We start from the raw sequence: 26,836 nt of genomic DNA on the forward strand, positions 1-26,836 counted from the left end.
TTCCTTAGTATTGTAATCAAGTCTGAAATGTTTATATCGTAACAACGCAGCTGCACATGTAGCTGTTACTGATAATATTCTGTCCCATTCATTTTAATGAGGCAGCAAAATAACATGATTCTTGACCTTTGTATACTGCACAGATAAATGGGAGTTGTTTATATGTCTGTAATGAATATTTCCCCAACTCCAGCTCAGTTCAATTGATGATTTGTGGAGCTTGATGAAAACATAACTTTAATTTTATTGTCAAATGGTTGTGACCCTGTCTGTTTTTGGTGCTTTGTTGTCCTGCTTATGTTAGATATATAGATGTATGTTAAATATATTTAGTTGTAGTTGTGGTGGTTATAGCATGTTCATTTCAGTGGTCATTGCTACTTCAATGACCTAAGCTAAGCTAAACTCTGTCACATGTGGTAATGTTTTCTAACAAATCTCTGGTGTTACTGTGTGATCGAGTAGTGTTGCTGTTTCATAGTTTGTGATGTTTGGAGCCCACATATGGGGGGGTTTAGAATCCAGAGAAACCGATGACCAAAAAGCTGGACAACTGTTTTTGGGCCGATAAGGACGGAGTTGTATTCCATCCATCCATCCATCCATCCATTTTCTTCCGCTTCTCCGGGGCCGGGTCGCGGGGGCAGCAGTCTAAGCAGGGACTCCCAGACTCCCCTCACCCCGGACACGTCCTCCAGGTCCTCCGGTGGGACCCCAAGGCGTTCCCAGGCCAGCCGAGAGACATAGTCCCTCCAGCGTGTCCTGGGTCTTCCCCGGGGCCTCCTCCCGGTGGGGCATGCCCAGAACACCTCCCTAGGCAGGCGTCCAGGAGGCATCCTGAGCAGATGCCCGAGCCACCTCAACTGGTTCCTCTCAACGTGTAGGAGCAGCGGCTCTACTCCGAGCTCCTCCCGTGTGACCGAGCTCCTCACCCTATCCCTAACGGTGCGCCCGGCCACTCGGAGGAAGCCCATTTCAGCTGCTTGTATCCGCGACCTTGTCCTTTCAGTCATTACCCAGAGCTCATGACCATAGGTGAGGGTAGGAACGTAGATTGACCGGTAAATCGAGAGCTTCGCCTTTGGGCTCAGCTCCTTCTTCACCACAACGGACCGATACAGTGACCGCATCACTGCAGACGCTGCACCGATCCGCCTGTCAATTTTACGCTCCATCCTTCCCTCACTCGTGAACAAGACCCCGAGATACTTGAACTCCTCCACTTGGGGCAGAGACTCACCACCCACCCGGAGAGAGCAAACCACCTTTTTCGGGTCGAGAACCATGGCCTCGGATTTGGAGGAGCTGATTCTCATCCCAGCCGCTTCACACTCGGCTGCAAACCGCCCCAGTGCCTGTTGCAGGTCCTGGCTCGAAGTAGCCATCAGGACAACATCATCTGCAAACAGCAGAGATGAAATCCTGTGGTTCCCAAACCAGACCCCCTCTGGCCCCTGGCTGTGCCTAGAAATTCTGTCCATAAATATAATGAACAGAACCGGTGACAAAGGGCAACCCTGGCGGAGTCCAACATGCACCGGGAACAGGTCTGACTTACTGCCGGCAATGCGAACACAGCTCCTGCTCCGGTCATACAGGGACGGAACAGCCCTTAGCAAAGAGCCCCGGACCCCATACTCCCAGAGCACCCCCCAAAGGACACCACGAGGGACACAGTTGAATGCCTTCTCCAGATCCACAAAACACATGTGGACTGGTTGGGCATACTCCCATGAGCCCTCGAGGACCCGATGGAGAGTATAGAGCTGGTCCAGTGTTCCAAGACCAGGATGAAAACCACACTGCTCCTCCTGAATCCGAGGTTCGACTATCGGTCGGATTCTCCTCTCCAGTACCCTGGAATAGACCTTACCGGGAAGGCTGAGGAGTGTGATTCCCCTGTAATTGGAACACACCCTCCGGTCCCCCTTCTTATACAGAGGGACCACCACCCCGGTCTGCCATTCCACAGGTACTGTCCCCAACTGCCATGCGATGTTGCAGAGACGTGTCAGCCAAGCAGCCCCACAACATTCAGAGACTTGAGGTACTCAGGACGGATCTCATCCACCCCCGGAGCCTTGCCACCGAGGAGCTTGCCAACCACCTCAGTGACTTCAGCCAGGGTGATGGACGAGTCCGCCTCTGGGTCCCCAGTTTCTGCTTCCTCCTTGGAAGACGTGACAGTGGGATTGAGGAGATCCTCAAAGTATTCCTTCCACCGCCCGACAACATCCCCAGTCGAGGTCAGCAGCTCTCCACACGCACTGTAAACAGTGTTGGTGAAGCACTGCTTCCCCCTCCTGAGGCGTCGGACGGTTTGCCAGAATCTCTTTGAGGCCGTCCGATAGTCCTCCTCCATGGCCTCCCCGAACTCCTCCCAACCCCAAGTTTTTGCCTCTGTGACTGCCCGAGCCACGGCACGCTTGGCCCGCTGGTACTCATCAGCTGCCTCAAGAGTCCCACGAGCCAACAAGGCTCGATAGGACTCCTGCTTCAGCTTGACGGCATCCCTTACTTCCGGTGTCCACCACCGGGTTCGGGGATTGCCGCCGCGACAAGCACCACAGACCTTACGACCACAGCTACGAGCAGCCGCATCGACAATAGAGGTGGAGAACAAGGCCCACTTGGAGTCCATGTCTCCAACCTCCCCCGGGATCAAGGAGAAGCTCTCCCGGAGGTGGGAGTTGAAGACCCCCCTGACAGAGGGCTCCGCCAGACATTCCCAGCAGACCCTCACAATGCGCTTGGGCCTGCTAGGTCTGTCCGGCTTCCTCCTCCGCCAGCGGATCCAACTCACCACCAGGTGGTGATCAGTTGACAGCTCAGCCCCTCTCTTCACCCGAATGTCCAAGACAAGCAGTCGGAGATCAGATGACACGACAACAAAGTCGATCATCGACCTCCGACCTAGAGTGTCCTGGTGCCACGTGCACCGATGGACACCCTTGTGCTCGAACATGGTGTTTGTTATGGACAAACTGTGACTAGCACAGAAGTCCAATAACAACACACCGCTCGGGTTCAGATCGGGGAGGCCGTTTCTCCCAATCACGCCCCTCCAAGTGTCACTGTCGTTACCCACATGGGTGTTGAAGTTCCCCAGGAGAACAACGGAGTCCCCGGTTGGTGCACTGTCTAGTACCCCTCCCAGGGACTCCAAGAAGGCCGGGTACTCCGCACTGATGCTTGGCCCGTAGGCCGACACAACAGCGAGAGACCTGTCCCCGACCCGGAGGCACAGGGACGTGACCCTCTCGTTCACCGGAGTGAACCCCAACACACAGCGGCTGAGCTGTGGGGCAATGAGCAAGCCCACATCAGCTCGCCGCCGCTCCCCGTGAGCAACGCCAGAGAAATGGAGAGTCCAACCCCTCTCAAGAAGTTGGGTTCCAGAGCCCAAGCTGTGCGTGGAGGTGAGGCCGACTATATCTAGCCGGTAATGCTCAACCTCCCGCACAAGCTCAGGCTCCTTCCCCCCCAGCGAGGTGACATTCCATGTCCCCAGAGCGAGTCTCCATGTCCGGAGATCCGGTCGTCGAGGTCCCCGCCTTCGACTGCCGCCCAGATCTCTCCGCACCCGCCCCTCATGGCTCCTCTCGCAGGTGGTGACTCCACGGAAGGACGGCCCCACGTCGTTCCTTCGGGCTGGGCCCGGCCGGGCCCCGTGGGGAAAGGCCGGCCACCAGGCGCTCACTGCTGAGCACCCACCTCAGGCCTGGCTCCAGGGTGTGGCCCAGGTAACGCCAGTCCGGGCGACGTAGCTTGCCTTGTTGTTTGTCTCTTCATCGGATTTGTATTATTTTCCTTAAATTCTATAATTTAAATTTACTCCAAAACTCACCCACAAACCTTTAAGAGAGCTATGCAGTCATTCTTTAGTTTTTAATAGCTATTCTTTAGGCAGCAGGTCAGCCAAAACAAAATATTGGCCTCTGCTGGAGATTTAAGGTAGCCAATACACTAAAAAGTGCAAATATCTTCTTGATATATTAGCCAACGGACATATTGGCATATCTATAATGTCTACATTTGTTAGTAAAAGCAATTTCACATTTTTTCTCTTACGTAGTACTGATTTTAAATCCTGTATTGGTACAGGAAATTAATACTGATGTTTTTTTGTTTTTAATCAGACAAAAATAAAATTAATAAATAAATATTGAGTGAAAAGGTCATAACTTTTTTTTTTGTTTTTTTGTTTTATCATATCACACAAGCCTGTTCTTCTGAGCATTCGTCATTACTACCGTTGGAGGTTGTGTTCTGTCAGTGGTATAGTGTTCATATCTGTGGGTGTCCCTGTGAGGTGAATTCCCACCATCATTCAGACTGAATAATTAGTGATGCTCAGTGTGAATAATTCACCGCAGTCTGCAGCACTGTACCAGGGTTCAGTCTGGTTAAAGACTCTGCTCTTCACTATTTTAGCTCCTCCCGCTTGTCTCCTCTAATGTGTCTCTTTAATATTCCCTACATTTATCTGCCCATCCATCTTTTATCTGAGGCTACAAAGGGCTCGCAGCTCTCAGGAAGATTTCCATAAGGGCAGTCAATCATGAGCCAATCATTAGTTCACTTCTGGCAATCTCAGCTTTATTGTGAGTGACGTGCAATTGTGTTGTCAGTGTGGTCAAGCATGAGGTGGGAGACCTGGGTCATCTCCATAAAGCAGTGTTTTTCAAACTTTTTTGAGCCAAAGCACATTTTTTTCATTGAAAAAAATCACGCGTCACACCACCTGCAGAAAATGTTAAAAAAATAAAACCTAAATTTACAATATAAAGTTGTTCTCATCAAAGTGTCTTGAACAGGAATCAAGCACAAAGAAAAAGTATTTTATAATAAAATAAAATATTTCTACTCACTCTGTGAATCCTGGGCCTGTTTGGATGAACACAAAGCTGATATCCTGGCATGAATTGAAGAAAGACACACACGAAGCTCTTCCTCAACAGCACTCAGTCTCTCTCTGTTTTTAGTTTTTATAGCAGTCAGGCTTGAAAAGCTCACCTCACACAGATATGCCGTGGAAAATGTGAGCAATATCTTTGTTTGCCAGAATGAGGTTCAGTAAAGTTATGTCCTTTTCAACAACTGATGCTCAGCTAAGACATTCTGGCTGAAAAAAAATGTTGAATTATTTCCCACAATGCAGCAGTGTTAACATGTTGCCGTTGCTTGGTGAGTGTAAACATTTCAGGGTTGCCACTTTCGACATGTTGCTGGAGTTGCACCTTTGAATGGAATCCTTTTATTTTATCTGTACTTGTAAGTAGCTTTTCATTTCGGCTTTGCATTTGTGTGTTCAGTTAATTCAGATCTGAAAAATATCTGCCAGGTATGCCAGCCGTGCACACCAGTCATCACTTGCAAGCAGCTTTGCGTAATCGGACCTCTCATTTGTCAGAAACATTGTTAGTTCCTCATACACACGGGCCAAGAACATGCCGCGCGACAACCACCGGACCTGCGTATGAAACAGCAAGGCTTTAAAGATGCAAATATGAGACTTTTTACAGGTCGTAACTTTACAATGTTTACCATGTGCAGAACATCCAACACATGAACTAAGTCTGCTGGTGAAGTCTTGGCTACAATGGCCTCACGGCCACCATCTACTGATATGGAAGTGTATTACATGGTTACTCTGCCAATCACTAGAGCAGACACAGCACAATGGCACACTATTTGCAGACAATAATTAGTTTTCAAAAAATATTTTTGAGACCAATTTGGTGAAATTGGATAATTTCCCATGGCACACTAGACAATATCTCATGGCACAGTGGTTGAAAAACACTGCCATAGAGAACATGCAGAATGCCTTCCCCAGATCTGACCCCTACAGAGATTTAACAGTGACCATGTTTCCATGCATGAAAATAAAACACAAAAACTGGTCTAGTTCAGTTTCAACACATTTTTCAAAATGCATGTAAACTTGGGAACTACGATTGAGGAGTCATGAATCAAATCTCAAAGGTCCCAATAAAATATCTGGAGAAGCCGGTACATACTCCCAGACCCACTGCATGTAACCGTATAGTCTGATTTACATTAGGTGCAGACTAGGAGAGGCGTTCAATTGCACGGGATAAGAAACAGCCAGGAAAATATTGTGTGTGTTTGGGTATTTTCTCAATAGTTTTAGGTCAGCAGCACTAACAAATTTCAGTCCCTCCACCGCACACTAGCACTAGCTTTGGTGCTTATGTCAACTTACTATAGACCTGTCTGAACATCCCGTAGTGTGGTAGTTTCAACAACAGTCACAGTTGTCACTTGGTGTGAGCTGAGTGCACCCAACCCCGAATTTGTTCCTATCGTGTAACTGTCATGTGTCTATAGAGACACTGCCAGATGGAACACTGTCACTCTATATGCAGGGGTAGGCCATAGGTCTGCACAATATGTCGCAAAAATATCAAAATTGCAATAAAATAAATATATCACATCAACACAGACTTCTCCATTTTACAGTATTGTACTGATTTTAAAAGAAAAATTTACCAAAAAAATATATTTACCAAAAAAATATATTCACAATTTTCCTTATCAAGCCCTACATTAGACTTGGATTGGTTTTGGTTTAGTTGCTGTTAAGATTTTACTTTTACGCAGTTTAACTAGTAATTAAATGTGTATTTTTGTTTTAATTTAACAAGCCCCTATTGCACTATTTTCTGATCTATCTTATAATGTTAATTCCTCCTAGAAAAGCCTTCCTGCTTTGTCATCATCTCCTAAATTGAGTATGATGTAATTTGTGAAGCGAGGAGAACATGAGTGCCATTCTTCTTACAGCTCCACTGCACTGCTGGATAAATGTGAAGAAAAACGAGAAATATGTGGTTATTAAAGCTGGGACTACCTGTTTTTTACTGTCTTAAAGGTACAGTATGTAGCTGTCTGGAGGTGACACATCACCTATATGATTCCAGGGAAATACAAGATCAAAACCATACTTCGGAACATTTTCCATGGAGATGGATATTTTATGCCACGCTATGGAAGATTATAGGCAAAGGAACAACACTTGCATGGAAACAAGCAGCAGGAGGCCCTCCTCCAGGCCCAATAAGAGTCAGGTTTGTGGAGAAGCAAGTAAAGATGTTCTATTTTTTTTTTTAAATGGCTCATCTTAAACAGTTTGCAGGGGTTCAAAGTTATTCCTCACATACTTTAGGCATTCCTGGCATCCACTTATGCACTTTATAATTAGATGCAGACAGTACTCTGTGGACTTATGTTGACCTCAAGAGCTGCTTATACAATATATCTGTACAGGGGCATGACATATTTTGTTCATATACGTGGGAAAAATTGAGTACAATGTGGACATTTTGGCTAGTCCCCATTATATTGTAAAAACAGCAATTTGTGACATAATCAGACTTCTCCACACATCAATGCTCTAATCATAAAAATTGTTATTGATTGCAAACCCAGAAAAAGGAGCAGTGTGCTGTATGAGCTCTCTGATGGTGGCTGTTTTGACTGTAGAATGACATCTCCACCCTGCTTCACTTCTACATCTGTAAAAGCTGTTCTAAATCTGAGCATGTACCACAAAAATAACGCTTGGCAATAAGACAAAGGGATTATAAGAGCTGGGAACTACCATGATAGATTTAAATATCTCCTTTAATGGTTTAAAAATCTGGCGCCCCAGCTTTCATCAAATCTGTGCCATCCACTCAAAGACCATTTTCATTCTAAAAATAGAGCTACTTTTGAAGGAACTGTATGTAGCTTCGTCTCTTACTGTTTTAAAAAGTATGACGATCACAACTGAACCTGGGTTGCCAGTGGATAGAGAACACATACACATTTTTCTCATTCTCACTACATGGACAAGCCTCATGTGAAAGCTCAGAACCTCCAGGAACTCACAGAGGTGCAGAGGCTTCACTACCACTGATTAATGATTGGCTTCTGATGCTGATGTTTAGATGGTGCCAATTCAAATCAGAGAGAGTACTTTTAGGATTTCAGCATTGAGACTGGCAACCCAAATGAAAAACTCCTGTGAGGCATTAGAATTGTTCAACCTGTAAAAGCTTAATTTCGTTTGAATATGTCCACCTTGTGTCTGAGGGCACTGTTAAGTCACATGTAAAATCCGTTTAAATAGGAGGTGGTGATTGGTGCATTTTCAAACCCAGCTGTGTTGTTGAGTCCATTGCCTCTGCACATCCATCGTATAGTGTTATTTTCAGGGCTAATATGTGTCGTGTCACATGTCTTCCGGAGTGCTGCTGGAGCAGGCCTGTTCAATCACAGTCCTGAATGCAGGCTGATCACTGGTACTCACTGCTCATTTGCATATAAAGTGGTGAGGAATGCATGGACAAAATTACTCCATTGAGAAAGTGTCTAAACTAAACTGTTGTGGGGCTGTTAGCGACAGACCTTTCCCTTTGCATTCTTCCGTATGCATCTAACATCCTGCATTTTTAATAAGCCATAAGCCCTACGTTTGTGACAGTGTGATTTTCATGGAAATGCTGTACTTCTTGGATGCAGTTTCATGAATATTTGAGCACACAAATATATCTAGAGCCTAAGTCCCTGTCTACCTGACATGTGAGCACATAGCCATGGAAGTCCCAGACAATTAAACTCTAGCATTACTGTGGTTTACAACATTCAACCTCCATAGAATCTGACACGCTATAGTGCACATGTTAAAGGATGACAACACAGGTTTTCTATTTTCTATATTCTATTGTACACAACTCAAGCAATAAAGCAGACCTATTGTGCTTGTGTCTGCTACATAATTAAAAACTGTGACACATGTGGCTCATTATATTATAATTTGCACATTTCAAATTGCAATATTCATCTAAAAAAAATGTATAAAAGAAACAAGAGTGCCCAGAGTGCAACAATTGATGCACAAGTGGCAAGTTTTAACTAGACATGGCATAATAGCAAAATATTGTGTGTCAATTATCATGGCCAAAATAATAGCAATTAACGATTATATCACGATAATGATTAAAGTTGTTATGGATATGAATAATTATAGCTTATACAAAGAATATTATGGATCAACTGAAATATGGAGGCACGGGGCAATAAGCCTCACATGCCTTCCCTCTAATACAGTTCCTGGGCCCCTAAGACCCAGGGGCCCCGGACAACAGACCCTTTTGTCTCCCCATCGACTCCCCTGTGGATAAGTCATTTTTTTTCTGCACATTCAGGTGATATGATGGCGATTATCTTTGTTAGTGATTATCACGATTATCATGATACCATTATCACGGTTGATCCAAGATGGCGCCATGTACGGTCACCCTGGTGATTTGGTGTGCTGTGTGTTTTTTGTTTTTGTGTGTTTGTCCTGTGTCAGCATGCTCTTACACCCGTGAAGAGCTCTTAACTATCAGAACAATGACTCCTGCTGATCTACTGCCAGTTTTCTTAGTGCCTGCAGTAGATTTTGTTCGCTCTTTGGCCAAAAGAATGAGACGCTGAAGACGAGGAAAGCGGGCAGGGGCCTTGGTGCGCCTTCAGAGACCAGCACTCACACACCCTTACCTGGGATTTCCCTCTCTAACATTCGCTCTCTCAGCAGCAAGACAGACGAACTGGCGCTGCTGATGAGGAGAAACAAGGACTTTTCTTCCTCTGGCATCTTGTGCTTCACGGGGACATGGCTCAACGAGCGTATCCCGGACTGTGCGCTTCAACTGGAGGGATTCCAGCTCCTCTGCGCGGACAGACAACGGGGACTCTCTGGGGAAAGATGAAAGGTGGAGGTGTCTATTTCTACATCAACAACGCCTGGTGTACGGATGTGACTGTGATCTCCCAACACTGCTCTCCCGTCGTGGAATATCTGTTCATTAACTGTAAGCCTTTCTATTCTCCACGTGAGTTTGCTTCATTCATTCTGGCCGTTGTTTACATCCCTCCGTGCGCGGACATGCACGAGGCCCAGCGCGTGCTCGCAGAGCAGATTCTGAATGTGGAGCAAACCTTCCCGGACTCTTTACTGATCACCCTGGGGGATTTTAATAAGAGAAATCTGAGCCAGGAACTGCCCAAGTACAAACAGTTTATTAAATGCCCGACGAGAGAGCAGAAGACACTGGATCATTGCTACACAACGGTCAGTGGAGCCTACAGAGCCGTGGCCCAGTGAGGAAAATTATATAGCTTTTATGCGAGGTTTGAAGACTCACACCGCTCCTCCCTCACCATCATGGACATTACAGCCAAACCCACCTCGGACCCCTCCTCCTCCCCCACTGCCCTCACAGTTTTGGAGCAGGACCTAACTAAACTTTTCAGGAAGCAAAACCCCCGTAAGACCCCAGGCCCGGATGGTGTCTCTCCTTCCACCCTTAGACACTGTACTGAGGAACTGGCTCCTGTCTTCGCTGACATCTTTAACACCTCCCTGGAGTCATGTCACATCCCAGACTGCTTCAAGCTGTCCACCATTGTCCCCGTCCCCAAGAAGCCCAGGATCACTGGACTTAATGACTACAGACCTGTGGCGCTGATGTCTGTAGTCATGAAGTCATTTGAGCACCTGGTCCTGCACCACCTCAAGTCCTTCACCTCCCCCCTCCTGGACCCTCTGCAGTTTGCCTACAGAGCCAACCGGTCTGAAGACGACGCCATTAACCTGGCCCTTCACTTTGTCCTCCAGCATCTGGACTCCCCGGGAACCTACGCCAGGATCCTGTTTGTGGACTTCAGCTCTGCATTCAACACCATCCTCCCTGCTCTGCTCCAGGACAAGCTCGCTCTGCTCAACTAGCCTGACTCCACCTGCAGGTGGATCACTGACTTCCTGACAGGAGGAAGTGCGTGCGGCTGGGGAAGAATGTCTCGGACACTCGGACTATCAGCACAGGAGCTCCACAGGGCTGTGTACTTTCTCCCCTGCTCTTCCCCCTGTACACCAACTGCTGCGCCTCAGCCACGACTCCGTCAAACTGGTTAAGTTTGCGGATGACGCCACACTCATTGGACTCATCTCGGATGGACATGAGTCTGCTGCCTACCGGAAGGAGGTGGACCGGCTGGTGTCCTGGTGTAGCAGCAACAACCTGTAGCTTAACACCGAGAAGACAGTGGAGATGATTGTGGGCTTCAGGAAAGTTACAGCTCCTCTGCCTCCCCTCACCCTGACGGACTCCCCCATCACCACTGTGGACTCCTTCCGCTTCCTGGGCACCTGCATCACCCAGGATCACAAGTGGGAGCCGACCATCAGCTCCTTCATCAAAAAAGCCCAGCTTAGGATGTTCTTGATGACACCCAGAGGCAACAGATGATAGAAGGTGCCTGAAAACATATTTTCAGACCACCTGGACGAGGACCAGGTGCTCTCTTTCAGGCGGCTACTAGGTGCCCTCTTTCAGGGGGCTACTATACTATAGAAATGCGATTTAAAAACACCCCCTTTAGTGTTTGTTGGGCAGAATAAACAACATATGCAGAAAACAAGCACAAGCCAAACCGCCATGCCGATCTGATATACCTGCGGCAGCTGAGGAAAGGCAAGCTGCCGGCCCAGATGATGGTGCAGTTTTACACGGCCATCATTGAGTCCATCCCCATCTCCTCCATCACTGTGTGGTTCTCTGGGGCCACTGCCAGGGACAGACAGACTGCAGCGCATTGTGCCTCTGCTGAGAAGGTGATTGGCTGCAGCCTTCCATCTCTACAGGACCTGTACGTCTCCAGGACTCGGGGGGAGCAGTATGTCCAGGGTGAGCAGCTGACACTTCTCACCCTGGACATGGACTATTTGAGCCACTTCCCTCTGGCAGGAGACTACAGTCCATTGGGACCAGCACCTCTTGTCATAAGAACAGTTTCTTCCCCTCTGCCATTTCTCTTATGAACGCTTTGTAATATCTGCACAAAACTCGGCACTTTATAATACCGGTCACTCTACCTCTAAGTATTTTATTTTATTTTTTAAGCATATCTTTTAACTTTCTGCATGCCCTTATTTGTATTTGTATTCATTCAGTGTGTTTTATGTTACACTTTATCACAAAAGTAAGTTCCTAGTTTGTGAACTGTGTTCACTGACGATGGCAATAAAAGTCTTCTGATTCTGATAAAATGTCCCAAAAACAATTATTGTCGACCCTTTTTATCATGATAAACAATATCATTGTTTATTGCCCCGCCCCTAGTTTTAACATTCATTTTTAAAGTTGTTTTATATTGTGTGTTATGTGTAAATGAGACGGGCTTTGCCCCTTGTTTATGGTGTTAAATTCATAGAATTACACCTACCTCTATCTACTGCCAACAGAAGGAAGTAATATTATAAACAACAATATTCTCAAACTAGGTCAAACTAGTTAAAATTAAAATCTTAAATAGGATTACGATGGGGCAAAAAAGTATTTAGTCAGCCACCAATTGTGCAAGTTCTCCCACTTAAAAAGATGTAAGAGGCCTGTAATTTTCATCGTAAGTACACTTCTACTATGAGAGACAGAATGGAGGGAAATAATCCAGGAAATCACATTGTAGGATTTTTTTATGAATTACTTGGTAAATTCCTTGGTAAAATAAGTATTTGGTCACCTACAAACAAGCAAGATTTCTGGCTCTCACAGACCTGTAACTTCTTTAAGAGGCTCATCAGTTCTCCACTCGTTATTTGCATTAATAGCACCTGTTTGAACTCGTTATAGTATAAAAGACACATGTACACAACCTCAGTCAGACTCCAAACTCCACTATGGCCAAGACCAAAGAGTTGTCAAAGGACACCAGAAACAAAATTGTAGACCTGCATCAGACTGGGAAGACTGAATCTGCAATAGGTAAGCCGCTTGGTGTGAAGAAATCAACTGTGGGAGTAATTATTAGAAAATGGGAGACATATAAGACCTCTTATAATCTCCCTCAATCTGGGGCTCTATGCAAGATCTCACCCCATGGGGTCAAAATCATGACAAGAATAGTGAGCAAAAATCCCAGAAACCACACGGGGGGACCTAGTGAATGACCTGCAGAGAGCTGGGTCTAAAGTAACAAAGGCTACCATCAGTAACACACCACATCACCAGCGACCCAAATCCTTCGATGCCAGACGTGTCCCCCTACTTAAGCCAGAGGGTGGAAACATCATGCTTTGGGGCTGTTTTTCTGCAAAGGGACCAGGACTACTGATCCGTGTAAAGGAAAGAATGAATGGGGCCATGTATCATGAGATTTGGAGTGAAAATCTCCTTTCATCAGCGAGGGCATTGAAGATGAAACGTGGCTGGGTCTTTCAGCATGACAGTGATCCCACACACATCGCCCGGGCAACCGAAAAAGCATTTCAAGGTCCTGGAGTGCCCTAGCCAGTCTCCCGATCTCAATCCTGTAGAAAATCTTTGGAGGGAGTTGAAAGTTGGCCCAAAGAATGGGCCAAACTACCAGCAACAGTGCGTGAAACCTTGTGAAGACTTAGGTAAGAGAAAACGTTTGACCTCTGTTACTGCCAACAAAGGGTATATAACAAAGTATTGAAATAAACTTTTGTTATTGACAAAATACTTTTTTCCCACCATAATTTGCAAATAAATTCTTTAAAAATCAAATGTGATTTTCTGGATTTTTTTCTTGTGTGTGGGTTGAGTTTTGTGAAGTGAACCTATGGTGAAAATTACAGGTCTCTCATCTTTAAGTAGGAGAACTTGTACAATTGGTGGCTAACATTTTTGTCCCACTGTATGTTTTAATGAAGTGAGTGGTCTAATCTGTCATATGCACTTTTCTGTTTTATTGAATGTTTTGGCAACTTGCTTAGACACCCAGTTTCTGGACAAGGGCAGAGCAGGGGTATTAGACTTTTAGGGGTCTAAGACTTCTTTCTGTTCTCTTTTCTTTTAAAAGCTGATTACAGCCAATTCCTCTGATAAACATTCTTGTGCATTAATTTTGTATATTTGGAGCTGAAGTTAAACAGTTATAGAACAGATAATACATTGTGCATATAGCTGTATGTATTCTCTAGATTTGTTTTTCTGAGTACCATCAGATCTAAGCCAGGTCTACTACAGGACAGTTTTAGGGCTAAACAAGGATCGACCAGGTCTGAAATAGGACTACACTGCTACAATATTTCTACATACGTATTTTACGGACAATAAGTTGCTCCAAAGTATAAGTCGCACCAGCCGAAAAAAGAATAAAAATGGAGAAAAAAAACATATATAAGTCACACTGGACTGTAAGTCACATTTTTGGGGGAAATTTATTTGACAAAATGACAATGATAAGACTAAGAACAGACATTTTTATCTTTAAAGGCAACTTTTAATAATAACAATAAAATAGAGAACAACAGGCTGAATATCAGTACAACACGCTAATGTAACACATTTATATTTATTCAGCTACATGAAGCATAGACAGAACTGAATACGTGTCTGGTATGTTAACATAAGATATTAACAGTTAATGTTAGTCAGATAACTAAAACAGAAAAACAAGCTTAACAAGTTTACTCTCGATCTCAGTCCAAATGACTGAATCCAGTGAATTCTTCATCCGTGGTGACGCTTCTGAACAACTCCGGAGGTACATGAAGCGCCTCTTTCACTTCTGAGTGGCTGTCATCAAACTCAGCAGAATACAAGTTTCTTTTAGGGGGCATTTTTGTTCAGTCTTTCTCAGATGTCTTTTAAATTACCGTAATGTTTAAATTTTCAATTTTCAATGGTACAGGAGTAATAGATACTGGTACACAAGCCTAGAGGACCCACGCTCGGTTGTCAGTGTGACAATAATGAAGATGTGAAATTATATGTTTTAATCATTTCACATATAATTTGCGTCATAGTATAAGTCGCACCCCCGGCCAAACTATGAAAACAGTGTGACTTATAGTTCGGAAAATACTGTAACTTTTGCTGTCATATTACTAAAAGTTCAAACACGATTTTTGTTGGTAAGGAATAAACTCGATACTCAATACCAATTCTGATACTACAATAGAATGTGATTTTCAATATTAAATGTTGGTACTTTGTGTTCTATTTCCATGTGGTCCAGGTAGGTTCATAGCGGTCCATGGGTTTATAATAATATGTGTCTTATGATGTTCAGCTCAACATCATTCTAAACAGATTCAGGAAAGATCCATTTCTGTCCTGTGAATGTGACTTTTTTAGTATTGATACCTGCTCAAATGTCTAGTTTCATTACTAGTTTTAATAACAGTTATCTGATTTGTGTTTCCATGTGTCAGGAGTTTGAACAGTTTCACCAGCGCCTGGCCGACGTGTCCAGACATGTGCGTATCCCTCTGGCTGTGTCCAACGTCTTGTGGGAGCACTGCATCCGACTGGCTAACCGCACCCTGGTCGAAGGGTAGGACTAATCTTATACTCCTCTGTCCTCTGTATATTTGCCCTCTGGAGATTTGTACATGTGAACTACCTTCTCTCTTATGCACTATTTGTCTTCTCTCCTCTGCATTTGACCTGCTGTTTGTCCTGTTTGTACTTAACCTGTCCTTTGTCCTTTGTTCTATCTGACTTGTTGTCTGTCCTCTATATGTAACCCGCCCTGTCCACCATGTGTCCTCTGTAGTATTTGACCTGTCTCCTGTATTTACCCCATCTTGTGTCCTCTGTAGATATGACCTAGCTTTTGTCCTCTTTAATTTGGTGTGTCTTGTGTCGCCAGTACACTTGACGTTTTTTGTGTGCTGTTTTTGACCCATCCTGTGTCCTCTTTAGATGTGACCTATCCTCTATTCTTTATCTTCTGTAGTATTTGACCTGTCTGCTATCTTCTATACACAATCCTGTATGTTAACTTGCTATGTGTCCTCTGCAGTATTTGATCCATCCTGTGTCTCCTATAAGTGACCTGTCTTGTGTTCTCTGTATTTGGCCCATCCTGTGTCCTGTATATTTGACTCGCCTTGTCTCCTCTGTCTTTGACCCGTCTTGTGTCCTCTGTATTTGAGCCATCCTGTGTCCATCCATCCATTTCCGTCCGCTTATCCTCGGCCGGGACGGGGGGGCAGCAGTCTAAGCAGGGACTCTCAGATTTGCCTCACCCCAGACATATCCTCCAGCTCCTCCAGTGTGACCCTAAGGCGTTCCCAGACCAGCCAAGAGACACAGTACCTTCAGTGTGTCCTGGGCCTTCCCTGGGTCCTCCTGCTGGTGGGACATGCCCGAAACACAGCCCTAGGGAGGCATCCAGGAGGCATCCTGAACAGATGTCCGAGCCAACTCAGCTGCTCCTCTCGACGAGGACTCTACTCCAAGCTCCTCCTGTGTGACTAAGCTCCTCACCTTATCTCTAAGGAAGCGCGCAGCCACCCTGCAGAGGAAAATCATTTTGTCATCTTGTCCTTTCGGCCATTACTCAAAGCTCATGATCATATGTGAGGGCAAGAAAGCAGATTGACCAGTAAATCAAGAGCTTTTCAGCTCAGCTCCTTCTTCACCACAACAGCCTGATACAGCGACTGCATCACTGGGGAGGCAAGGATTCACCACCCACCTGGAGAGGGAAAGCCACCTTTTTCCAGTTGTAAATCATGGCCTTGGAATTGGAGGAGCTGATTCTGATCCCAGCCGCTTCACATCAGCTGCAAACTATCCTAGTGTCAGCTGCAGGTCCTGGCTTGATGAAACCATCAGGACAACATCATCTGCTAACAGTAGAGATGAGAGACTGTGGTCCCCAAACCAGACCCCTTCCGGCCCCTGGCTGCTCCTAGAAATTCTGTCCATGAATACAATGATCAGAACTGGTGACAAAGGGCAGCCCTGGTGGAGTCCAACATGCACCGGGAACAGGTCTGACTTACTGGTCATACAGGGACCGGACAGGCCTTAGCAAATGGCCGTACTCCCGGAGCACCCCCCAAAGGACACCACGAGGGATATTTGTCGAATGCCTTCTCCTGATCCACAAAGCACATGTGTATTGGTTGGGCAAACTCCTATGAACCCTTGAGAACCCTATGGAGAGGATAGAGTTGGTCCACTGTTTCACTACCGGGACAAAAACCGTGGAGGTGAGGTTGGCTATATTTAGTTAGTAATTCACAAGCTCAGGCTCCTCCCCATAGCGAGGTGACATTCCCGGAGCCAGTCTCCATGTCCATCGATCCGGTCATCAAGGCCCCCACCTTGGACTACTGCCCAGACCTCTCTGCACTGGCCCCTTACTGATCCTCCCGCAGGTGGTGGGTCCACGGGAGGACAGCCTCATATTGCTCCTTCAGACTGAGCCCGACCCGGCCACCAGGCGCTTGCTGCTGAGCACCCACCCCAGGCTTTGCTTCAGGACCTGTTTGCTATGGGTGACCCTACCCAGGACATGAACCCCCAGACAACAGCTCTCAGGATCATTCGGGTGCTCAAACACCTGTACCACGTTGAGGTGGCGGTTCAAGGAGGGGCTATCCTGTGTCCTCTTTAGTATTTGATTCGTGTAGTGTTTGACAGATCCTGTGTCCCCTATAATTGACCTGTCTTGAATCCTCTGTATTTGACCTGTCTTGTGTCCTCTTTATTTGACCCCTCTTGTGTCCTCTGTATTTGACCCATCTTGTGTCCTCTGTATTTGACCCGTCTTGTGTGTTCTGTATTTGACCCATCCTGTGTTCTCTTTAGAACTTGATTCGTCCTGTGTCCTCTGTATTGTTTGACCCATCTTATGTCCCCTATAATTGACCCATCCTGTGTATTTGACCCTCTGTAGTATTTAATCCATTCTTTGTCCTGTTTAGTATTTGACCCATCTTGTGTCCTTTGTAGCTATGCAAACGTGAAGAAGTGCAGTAATGAGGGCCGTGCACTGATGCAGTTGGACTTCCAGCAGTTTCTCATGAAGCTGGAGAAGCTCACAGACCTGAGGCCCGTACCTGACAAGGAGTTTGTGGAGACCTACATCAAAGCCTACTACCTGACAGAGGGCGACATGGAGCAGTTCATCAAAAACCACAGAGTGAGGACAGGGCTGGGTGAGGGGCCGGATGAGGGGCGGAGTACTCCCTGACAGAGGGCAATATGGAGCAATTCATAAAGAACCACAGGGTCAGGGCGGGGCTGGGTGAGGGAGGGTCTGGAAGAGGGGCGGGCTACTACCTGAACCACAGGGTGAGGGGTGTGAGGGGGGTGAAGGAGGGACGGACAGGGTTAAGAATGAGCTGAGTGAGGGGCAGCCCAGGTGAGGGGCCGGCTGGGTGAGGGAGGGGCTCGGTGAGGGATGGAGTACTACCTGACAGAGGGCGACATGGAACAGTTCATCAAGAACCATAGGGTGAGGGAGGGGAAAGGGGGCCAGATGAGGCTGGGTGAGAGATGGACAGGTCACCCAAACACCAGTCCCATGGGTGCCACAATAATAACTGTATAAAACAAGTGCACACATTCAACAGCCAGTCTTTGTCTACAATATCAAAGTATTTCAGGTATTGTTAAATCCACGTGTGGAGGGACATGTTTGTTTTGGTTTTTTAAGGAGAAATCTCAAGTCGTCTCAAGTCACAGGGCTTGTCTGTCAAGTCAAGTCACTGGCCTTCAAGTCCAAGTTGAGTCCCAAGTTCATCAAAAGCCTGATTTGAGTCCAAGCCATGCAAGTCCCGACCTCTGATATCTCTTCCACATTTTATTAATAACCAAACTGAGGAGACTGAAGAAGAGAGAAAAATTTACACAAAATAAATTTGTGTAAAACACTGTTAAAAGTAAAAAAAAAAAAAAAAGGAAAACCTAAGCCTTGGACATGTTTTTCCTATATCAATCTTATTATTATAGTTTACATAAAGGGTTAGCTGTTCACACATCTACAAAGCATCAGTCCATAGATGGTTATTCTTTTCATATTGGTGCATGTCTTTAGTATACACGTTGCTTAAAGTGCTGTGTTGGTGTTTCAGGAGTACTCCATGAAGCAGCTGGCTAACCTGGTGAACGTGTGCCTGGGCTCGCACATCAACAAGAAGGCCCGGCAGAAGCTTCTGGCCGCCATCGACGACATTGATCGCCCCAAGAGATAAAATGGAGGAGAGAAGGGAAGAGAGATGGAGACTGAGGGACATTCTCTGGACCTGTTCACTCCCAAAGTCCATCTTCTCATGGTATTTCTGGAATGTCTCTTTCTAGGCTGTCTGAGTCCAAAACTCTGGACTCTAAGTGGACGAACATGGAGCCTTTTGGAGGGAGCAGCAACGGGGACCCTCTTGTGTGCAAACTCATTTACCACATCTCCTCCACATCACCTCCACGGTGACACTCCAAACATGAAGAATCTGAATCTGAAGAAACAAGCCATCCCAAACATGACTGCAGAGCTTGGGATTGAACGTTAAAAATCCACCATGTTGATTTAAAATCTTCATAGAGATATATTTGCCAAAACAATATAATAAAAAAGTAAACCTGCTGGGAAACAAATCTACAAACTGGGTCACAACTGGTAAATACGTTTATCACACTATAGCGTCAGAAAACGTTTGAATGACTAAATGAGTGAATGCTGTATTTGGTATTTAGCATCTTAAAATCTCCACAGTTGAGGATTGCATTCCCTGTACTGCAGCTAAATGTGTCTTGCCCCAGGGCAGATATAGTGTATAAACAACTCTTGAGGTCAAAATAAGTCCGCTGTGACTTGTCTGCATCTAATTTAAAATAGATTTATTGTCCCATAATCTTGAAGTGCGTGTTAGTGTGCCAGTTGTTGTTAGCATTAGTGCTAGCCAAACTCCGTTCTGGCCTGTCAAAGTTGTGAAAAGTGTTCATAAACTCATCGTGGTGAATTAGGATGCATAAGGTAAGAGATGTTTAATATAATAACTATATAATAACTTTGGACCAAATCATTTAAAATTAACTAGTTCTGTTTTTCACATCCTTAAGATGGTAAAAAATGAGAGAGACCTTATCATTAACAACAATTCTCTGAGGTGTGATGACACAATCCCGAGCTCTAGAGCTGCCACCCTGCCCTAAAGGTGACATGTTCTGCTTGGGATGACCTCATCAGAAACGAGCCTGGAGTCGGGGCTTCATAGTTGTGATTTCTGTCATTTAATTATGATTTTATTTGTTATGAATATTTTTCTAATCAGAATTCGCATTTGAGAACTTGTTTGTGGGTCAAAAATTATACTACAATGTTAGAAGCTGTTTTTCTTTTTACATCAGGGAACATGTTATTAAAGGAACTGTATGTAGGTTACGGTCTTATACTTTTAAATAAAAGTATTAGAATCACTACTGAACCTGGGTTGCCAGTGCCTTAACCTGCAGATAGAGGACACATACAAAATTTTCTCATTCTCAGTATATGTATATATCATGTGATAGCTCAGAATCTCTAGAATTCACTCTCTGAGCTGCAGAGGCTGCACTAGCACTGATTAATGATTGGCTGCAGGTGCTGGGTTCAGTTAGTGACCATTCAGATCAGAGAGGCATTTTAGATTTAAACCTACATTAGCATTGAAACTGGCAACCCAAATGAGAGACCCGTGTGAGGGTCATTCTGCTCTCTGATTGGATAATCGTCTTGAACCAAAACACCAAATTGTAACATAAAGAAATGGAGCATCATGTCCAATGTTTTGTTTTGTCTTTTTTGTTTTTGTTTTTTTCCTTTAACTAATTGCAGCCCTTTGTGATTTTATTGATTGATAATGATTCCTGGCTCTGGCTCAATGAGGTGGTCTGACTTCAACTGAAAGTGAATTTTGTAATTAAAATTAAATACTTGTGCTTATTGTGAGTGTGCTCACCTTCCCCATACTTGTGCGATCGTGTGTGTGTTTCATGAAGCATTTTAACTATTTATAATCATTATTTTAACTTATTATAGACAAAAAGCGCAAACTATCCTAGCCAGATCACGGCACAATATGCCTCCTTTAACAGTGCAGTGGTTTTCAGCAAGTGATACAGTTAAAGTTGTAAGTGTATCGAAAACTAAATACTAACCAATAGTAAAATTACTATAAAAATTAGATTCTCCTTTGAACAGACTACATAGACTACTATAAGACCACACAGACTAGTATTAGACCACACAGACTAGTATAAGACCACAGACTAGTATAAGACACACAACCTAATATAAGACCACACAGACTAGTATAAGACACACAACCTAATATAAGACCACACAGATTAGTATAACAAACAGAATAGTATAAGAAACGCAACCTAATATAAGACCACACAGACTAGTATAAGACACACATACTAATATAAAACCACACAGACTAGTATAAAACACACAGACTAATGTAACACCACACACACTAGTATAAGACCACACAGACTAGTATAAGACCTCACAGACTAGTATAAAACCACACAGACTAGAATAAGAAAACACAGACTAGTATAAGACACATGCACTGCTATAAGACCACACAGACTAGTATAACACACAGACTAGTGTAAGACCACACAGACTAGCATAAGACCACACAGTACAAGACACACAACTTAATATAAGACCACACAGGCTAGTATAACACACAGACTAGTATAAGACACACAACCTAATATAAGACCCCACAAACTAGTATAAGACCACACAGACTAGTATAAGACCACACAGACTAAAATAAGACCTCACAGACTAGTATAAAACCACAGAGACTAGCATAAGACACACAACCTAATATAAGAACACACAGACTAGTATAACACACAGACTACTATAAGACACACAGACTAGTATAAGACCACACAGACTAGTATAAGACCACACAGACTAGTATAAGACCTCAAAGACTAGTATAAGACCACAGACTAGTATAAGACACACAAACTAATATAAGACCTCACAGACTAGTATAAGACACACAACCTAATATAAGACCACACAGACTAGTATAAGACACAGACTAGTATAAGACCACACAGACTAATTTAAGACCTCACAGACTACTACAAGACCACAGACCAGTGTAAGACCTCACAGACTAGTATAAAACCACACAGACTAATATAAGACACACAACCAAATATTAGACCACACAGACTAGTATAAGACCACACAGATTAGTATAACAAACAGACTAGTATAAGAAACGCAACCTAATATAAGACCACACAGACTAGTATAAGACCACACAGATTAGTATAACAAACAGACTAGTATGAGAAACGCAACCTAATATAAGACCACACTGACTAGTATAAGACCACACAGAGTAGTATAAGACAACACAGACTAATATAAGACACACATACTAATATAAAACCACACAGACTAGTATAAGACACACAGACTAGTGTAACACCACACACACTAGTATAAAACCACACAGACTAGAATAAGAAAACACAGACTAGTATAAGACACATGCACTGCTATAAGACCACACAGACTAGTATAACACACAGACTAGCATAAGACCACACAGACTAGTATAAAACCACACAGACTAGAATAAGAAAACACAGACTAGTATAAGACACACAGACTAGTATAAGACACATGCACTGCTATAAGACCACACAGACTAGTATAACACACAGACTAGTACAAGACACACAACCTAATATAAGACCACACAGGCTAGTATAACACACAGACTAGTATAAGACACACAACCTAATATAAGACCTCACACACTAGTATAAGACCACACAGACTAGTATAAGACACATAGACTAATATAAGACCACACAGACTAGTATAAGACACATAGACTAATATAAGACCACACAGACTAGTATAAGCCACGCAACCTCAATATAAGACGACACAGACTAGTATAACAGACAGATTAGTATAAGACACATAACCTAATATAAGACCACACAGACTAGTATAAGACACATAGACTAATATAAGACCACACAGACTAATATAAGACCTCACAGACAAGTGTAAAACCACTCAGACTAGCATAAGACACACAGACTAGTATAAAACCACACAGACTAGCATAAGACACACAGACTAGTATAAGACACACAACCTAATATAAGACCACACAGACAAGTATAACACACAGACTAGTATAAGACCACACAGACTAGTGTAAGACCACACAGACTAGTATAAGACATACAGACTAGTATAACACACAGAGTAGTATAATACTACACAGACTAGTTTAAGACACATAGACTAATATAAGACCACACAGACTAGTATAAGACCACACAGACTAGTATAAGACACACAGACTAACATAAGACCACACAGACTAGTATAAGACCACACAGACTAGTATAAGACCACACAGACTAGTATAGGACCACACAGACTAGTAAAAGACACGCAGACTAATATAAGAAAGATGGTAATACTGGTAAGGGCCAACGTGTATCTACCGATGACAAGAATAATGTCTGATATTAAATTAATGGTAATATATGGGTTTGATAAACATAAATTGTAGTAGAGAATATGAAAAATTTGACCAGCACCATTCTGGTACTTTAGGGAACATAAACTGTGAATATTATAATGCAGAAGATTTAATAAATGTTAAGAGTGACTTTACCTTTTCATTGATGCATCTAAACATCAGAAGTATCAAAAAGCATCACAACGACCTGGTTTCACTACTTGCCACTATAGGCCATGACTTTGAGATAATAGGTTGTAGTGAAACTTGGATAAATGAACTAACATATCTTGACTATTTTAATCTGGACGGATACTCACTATATCACAAAAATAGAATTGGTAAAATTGGAGGAGGAGTATGTCTATATATAAGCTCCCAATTCTCAGTAAAGGAACGAACAGATATTAAGTTAGATGATGGTTATTCTGATTCATTATTTGTAGAACTAAAAAACATAAATTCAAAAACTATTATCATAGGAGTAATTTATCGTCCACCTGATTCAGACTGTGATACTTTTAGAGATCAACTTGAGAATGTTTTACTTCACATAAACCAAACTAATACAAACTGTCTTATCATGGGAGACTTTAACATAGACATATCTAAAGAAGATAACATTGGAACAGACTTTCTCAATACTCTCTTCTCCTCATCATTTTTCCCAACTATCAATAAACATACTCGAGTTACAGAGAGAAGTAAGTCAACCTTGGACAACATAATAACTAATATAGCAGAAACTGAATGTAAATCTGGAATAGTATATTCCGATATCACAGATCATTATCCCATTATACATTATTTGAATTTGAAGAACAAAATACCCGACCTATGCGCAAAGAGAAAAATGAAGGTTCTAAACAACAAAACCCTTGCAAATCTGATTCTGCATCTTCAAACTAAAAGGTGGGACTCAGTATTCAATACCTCAGACCCCAACTGTGCATATAATTCACTAATTTCTGAAATAACAGATTCTGTTACTAAAACTATTCCGGAAAAGATAATTAAACAGCATAGTACACATGCCAAACCATGGATAACAAAAGGAATTCAAAAGTCTATAAAAAAGAAAATGAAATTATATAAGCAGTATGTTAAAAATCCTAACACCCAAAACAAAATGTTATATACTAAATACAAAAATAAATTGACAAAAATAATAAGAACAAGCAAACAAATGTCTTTTACTGTCAAATTCAATAATGTTCTTGGGAACCAAAAGGAATCTTGGAAGGTGTTAAATGAGATCCTCAGCCGCACACAAAAACCTTCAGTCCTTCCGGACACGGTGGTGCAAAATGAACTAAATGGAAATACCAACTTATCTAATATCTTTAATAATTACTTTGCCTCTGTTGGTAAACAACTTTCTAAAAATATATGTCAACTAGGGGGTGCCCACTATGAGCATTATCTTCAGGGCTCCTATTCTAACTCACTCTTTTTCAAACCTACCTGTAAAGTAGAAGTCATCAACATCATAAACAAGCTAAAGTCTTCTCATACTACTGGTGCTGATAACATCTGTAGCATAATCATTAAAGCCATAGTAAATGAAATTGCTGAGCCTCTTGCCTACACTACTAATCTTTCATTAGCACAAGGCATTGTGCCAAAATTAACCAAGATGGCAAAAATAATACCCATATACAAGTCTGGGGATAAAAATGACACTCAAAATTACAGACCTATATCCATCCTGCCAACTCTCTCTAAAGTATTAGAACGAGTAGTATACTCCAGACTTGTAGAATATTTGGATAAGTATAACATATTAGTACCTTCACAATATGGCTTTAGGAAAAACAGCACCACATGTATGGCTATTTTAGATCTTGTTGAGAAAATTAATGATGCTTTTGAAAAAGGAGAGTACGGTATTGGGGTGTTTCTAGATCTTTCAAAGGCATTTGATACTATAGATCATGAAACTCTTCTTGGTAAATTGATGCACTATGGTGTCAGAGAAGTAGCACTCCAGTGGTTTAGAAGTTATATCTGTGGAAGAGAGCAATATGTGCATGTTGAGGAACAAAATTCAGACACAAAAATCATTGAGACAGGAGTCCCACAAGGATCCATTATGGGGCCACTCTTATTTATTATTTATATAAATGATTTTGTCTTTTGTTCCAACAACATTCACAAAGTACTATTTGCTGATGACACAAATCTGTTTATATCACATAAAAACCTGGATCAGTTAGGGAAACTTCTAACTGAACATCTCGTAAAGGTAAATACTTGGTTCAAATGCAACAAACTGTCTTTAAATATTAACAAAACCTTCTTTATTGTCTTCCTGCCAAACAGACATAAATCCTGTGATGAGGACCTATGCATAAAAATAGATGGCCAAGTTATCCAACAAGTTGATTCCACTAAATTCTTAGGAGTATACATTGATAAATCTTTAAATTTCAGAAAACACATTGATGAGCTGGTTAAAAAATTATCCAAAATTGTTGGCCTACTGTTTAAAATAAGACATGTACTTCCATCAGAAGCACTGCTGACACTGTATAGATCCTTGTTTGAGACGCACCTGAATTATTGCAATGTGATATGGTGCAACACCGATCCCACTTACACTGCTAAACTCCAGATATTACAAAAAAAAGCCATAAGGGCGATCACCTGGTCCTTGTCAAACTCCCCAACAAATCCACTCTTCCACAGATATGGTCTTCTAAAGCTATGTGAAAGTAACATATATCACAATGCTTGTACAATGTACAGTGTGGTTCACAAACTAAAAAGTCGATTGTGTGACCTTATCCCACTGCAATCATCCTCTCATCAGCACAACACAAGGAAAAAATTTATTTTAAAAGGAAAATTTAGGAAATTAAAATGTACCAGCTTTAGTGTCTGCTATAGAGGTCCACAAATATGGAATGAATTAAGCATTGACATTAAACAGTCTCCCTCATTACATATATTTAAAAGAAATCTGAAATGCAAACTACTGGGAAGCTATAGTGCCTGACTTACTTAGTGCGGCTCAAGTTCTGCATTGGATCTTCTCTCTGCTCATAACGGGTGTGTGTATGTAAACGTATGTGGATGTGTGTGTGTGTATTATACATATATTTATATACGTGTGCAGCTGCATGTATATATGTATGCTATGCATGTGTCATATATAGATATTGTACATGTTGTCATATATATGATGTATAGGTTGTGTATGTATATTGTGTGTATACATGTATGTATATAGATATATACAATATATGGGTGTATATTGTATGTATATGTATGTATGTGTTGGTGTGTGTTATACGTATGTATATATATGTGTATGTATGTGTGTATATATATATGTATAGATATAGATAGATATGTAGATATATTATATATATATATATGTGTGTAGGGCAAAGTAAAAGAAAAGGAATACTTGCCAAGCCATCATTGGGTGTTTCGCACAGGGTGATGGACCCCATTACATAAGCTTTACAGCTTCTTGGGGGTTCCATGTTTTTCACAGGG

At 42.9% G+C, this 26,836-nt stretch overlaps 1 protein-coding gene across 1 annotated transcript in view; it reads left to right on the forward strand.

Moving 5' to 3' along the window:
- The window catches only part of vps50 (VPS50 EARP/GARPII complex subunit), a 159,172-nt gene extending 138,405 nt beyond the window's left edge, over positions 1–20,767 (forward strand). The window contains exons 26-28 of the mRNA XM_033991520.2: positions 15,239–15,360; positions 17,775–17,964; positions 18,899–20,767. Coding sequence (XP_033847411.1) covers positions 15,239–15,360; positions 17,775–17,964; positions 18,899–19,018 — 432 coding nt within the window. The 3' untranslated portion in view covers positions 19,019–20,767. The remainder of the gene's footprint in view (positions 1–15,238; positions 15,361–17,774; positions 17,965–18,898) is intronic.
- The last annotated feature ends 6,069 nt before the right edge of the window (positions 20,768–26,836 follow it).

Source organism: Periophthalmus magnuspinnatus, chromosome 11 (genome assembly GCF_009829125.3).
Source record: "Periophthalmus magnuspinnatus isolate fPerMag1 chromosome 11, fPerMag1.2.pri, whole genome shotgun sequence".
NCBI classification, from domain to species: domain Eukaryota; kingdom Metazoa; phylum Chordata; class Actinopteri; order Gobiiformes; family Gobiidae; genus Periophthalmus; species Periophthalmus magnuspinnatus.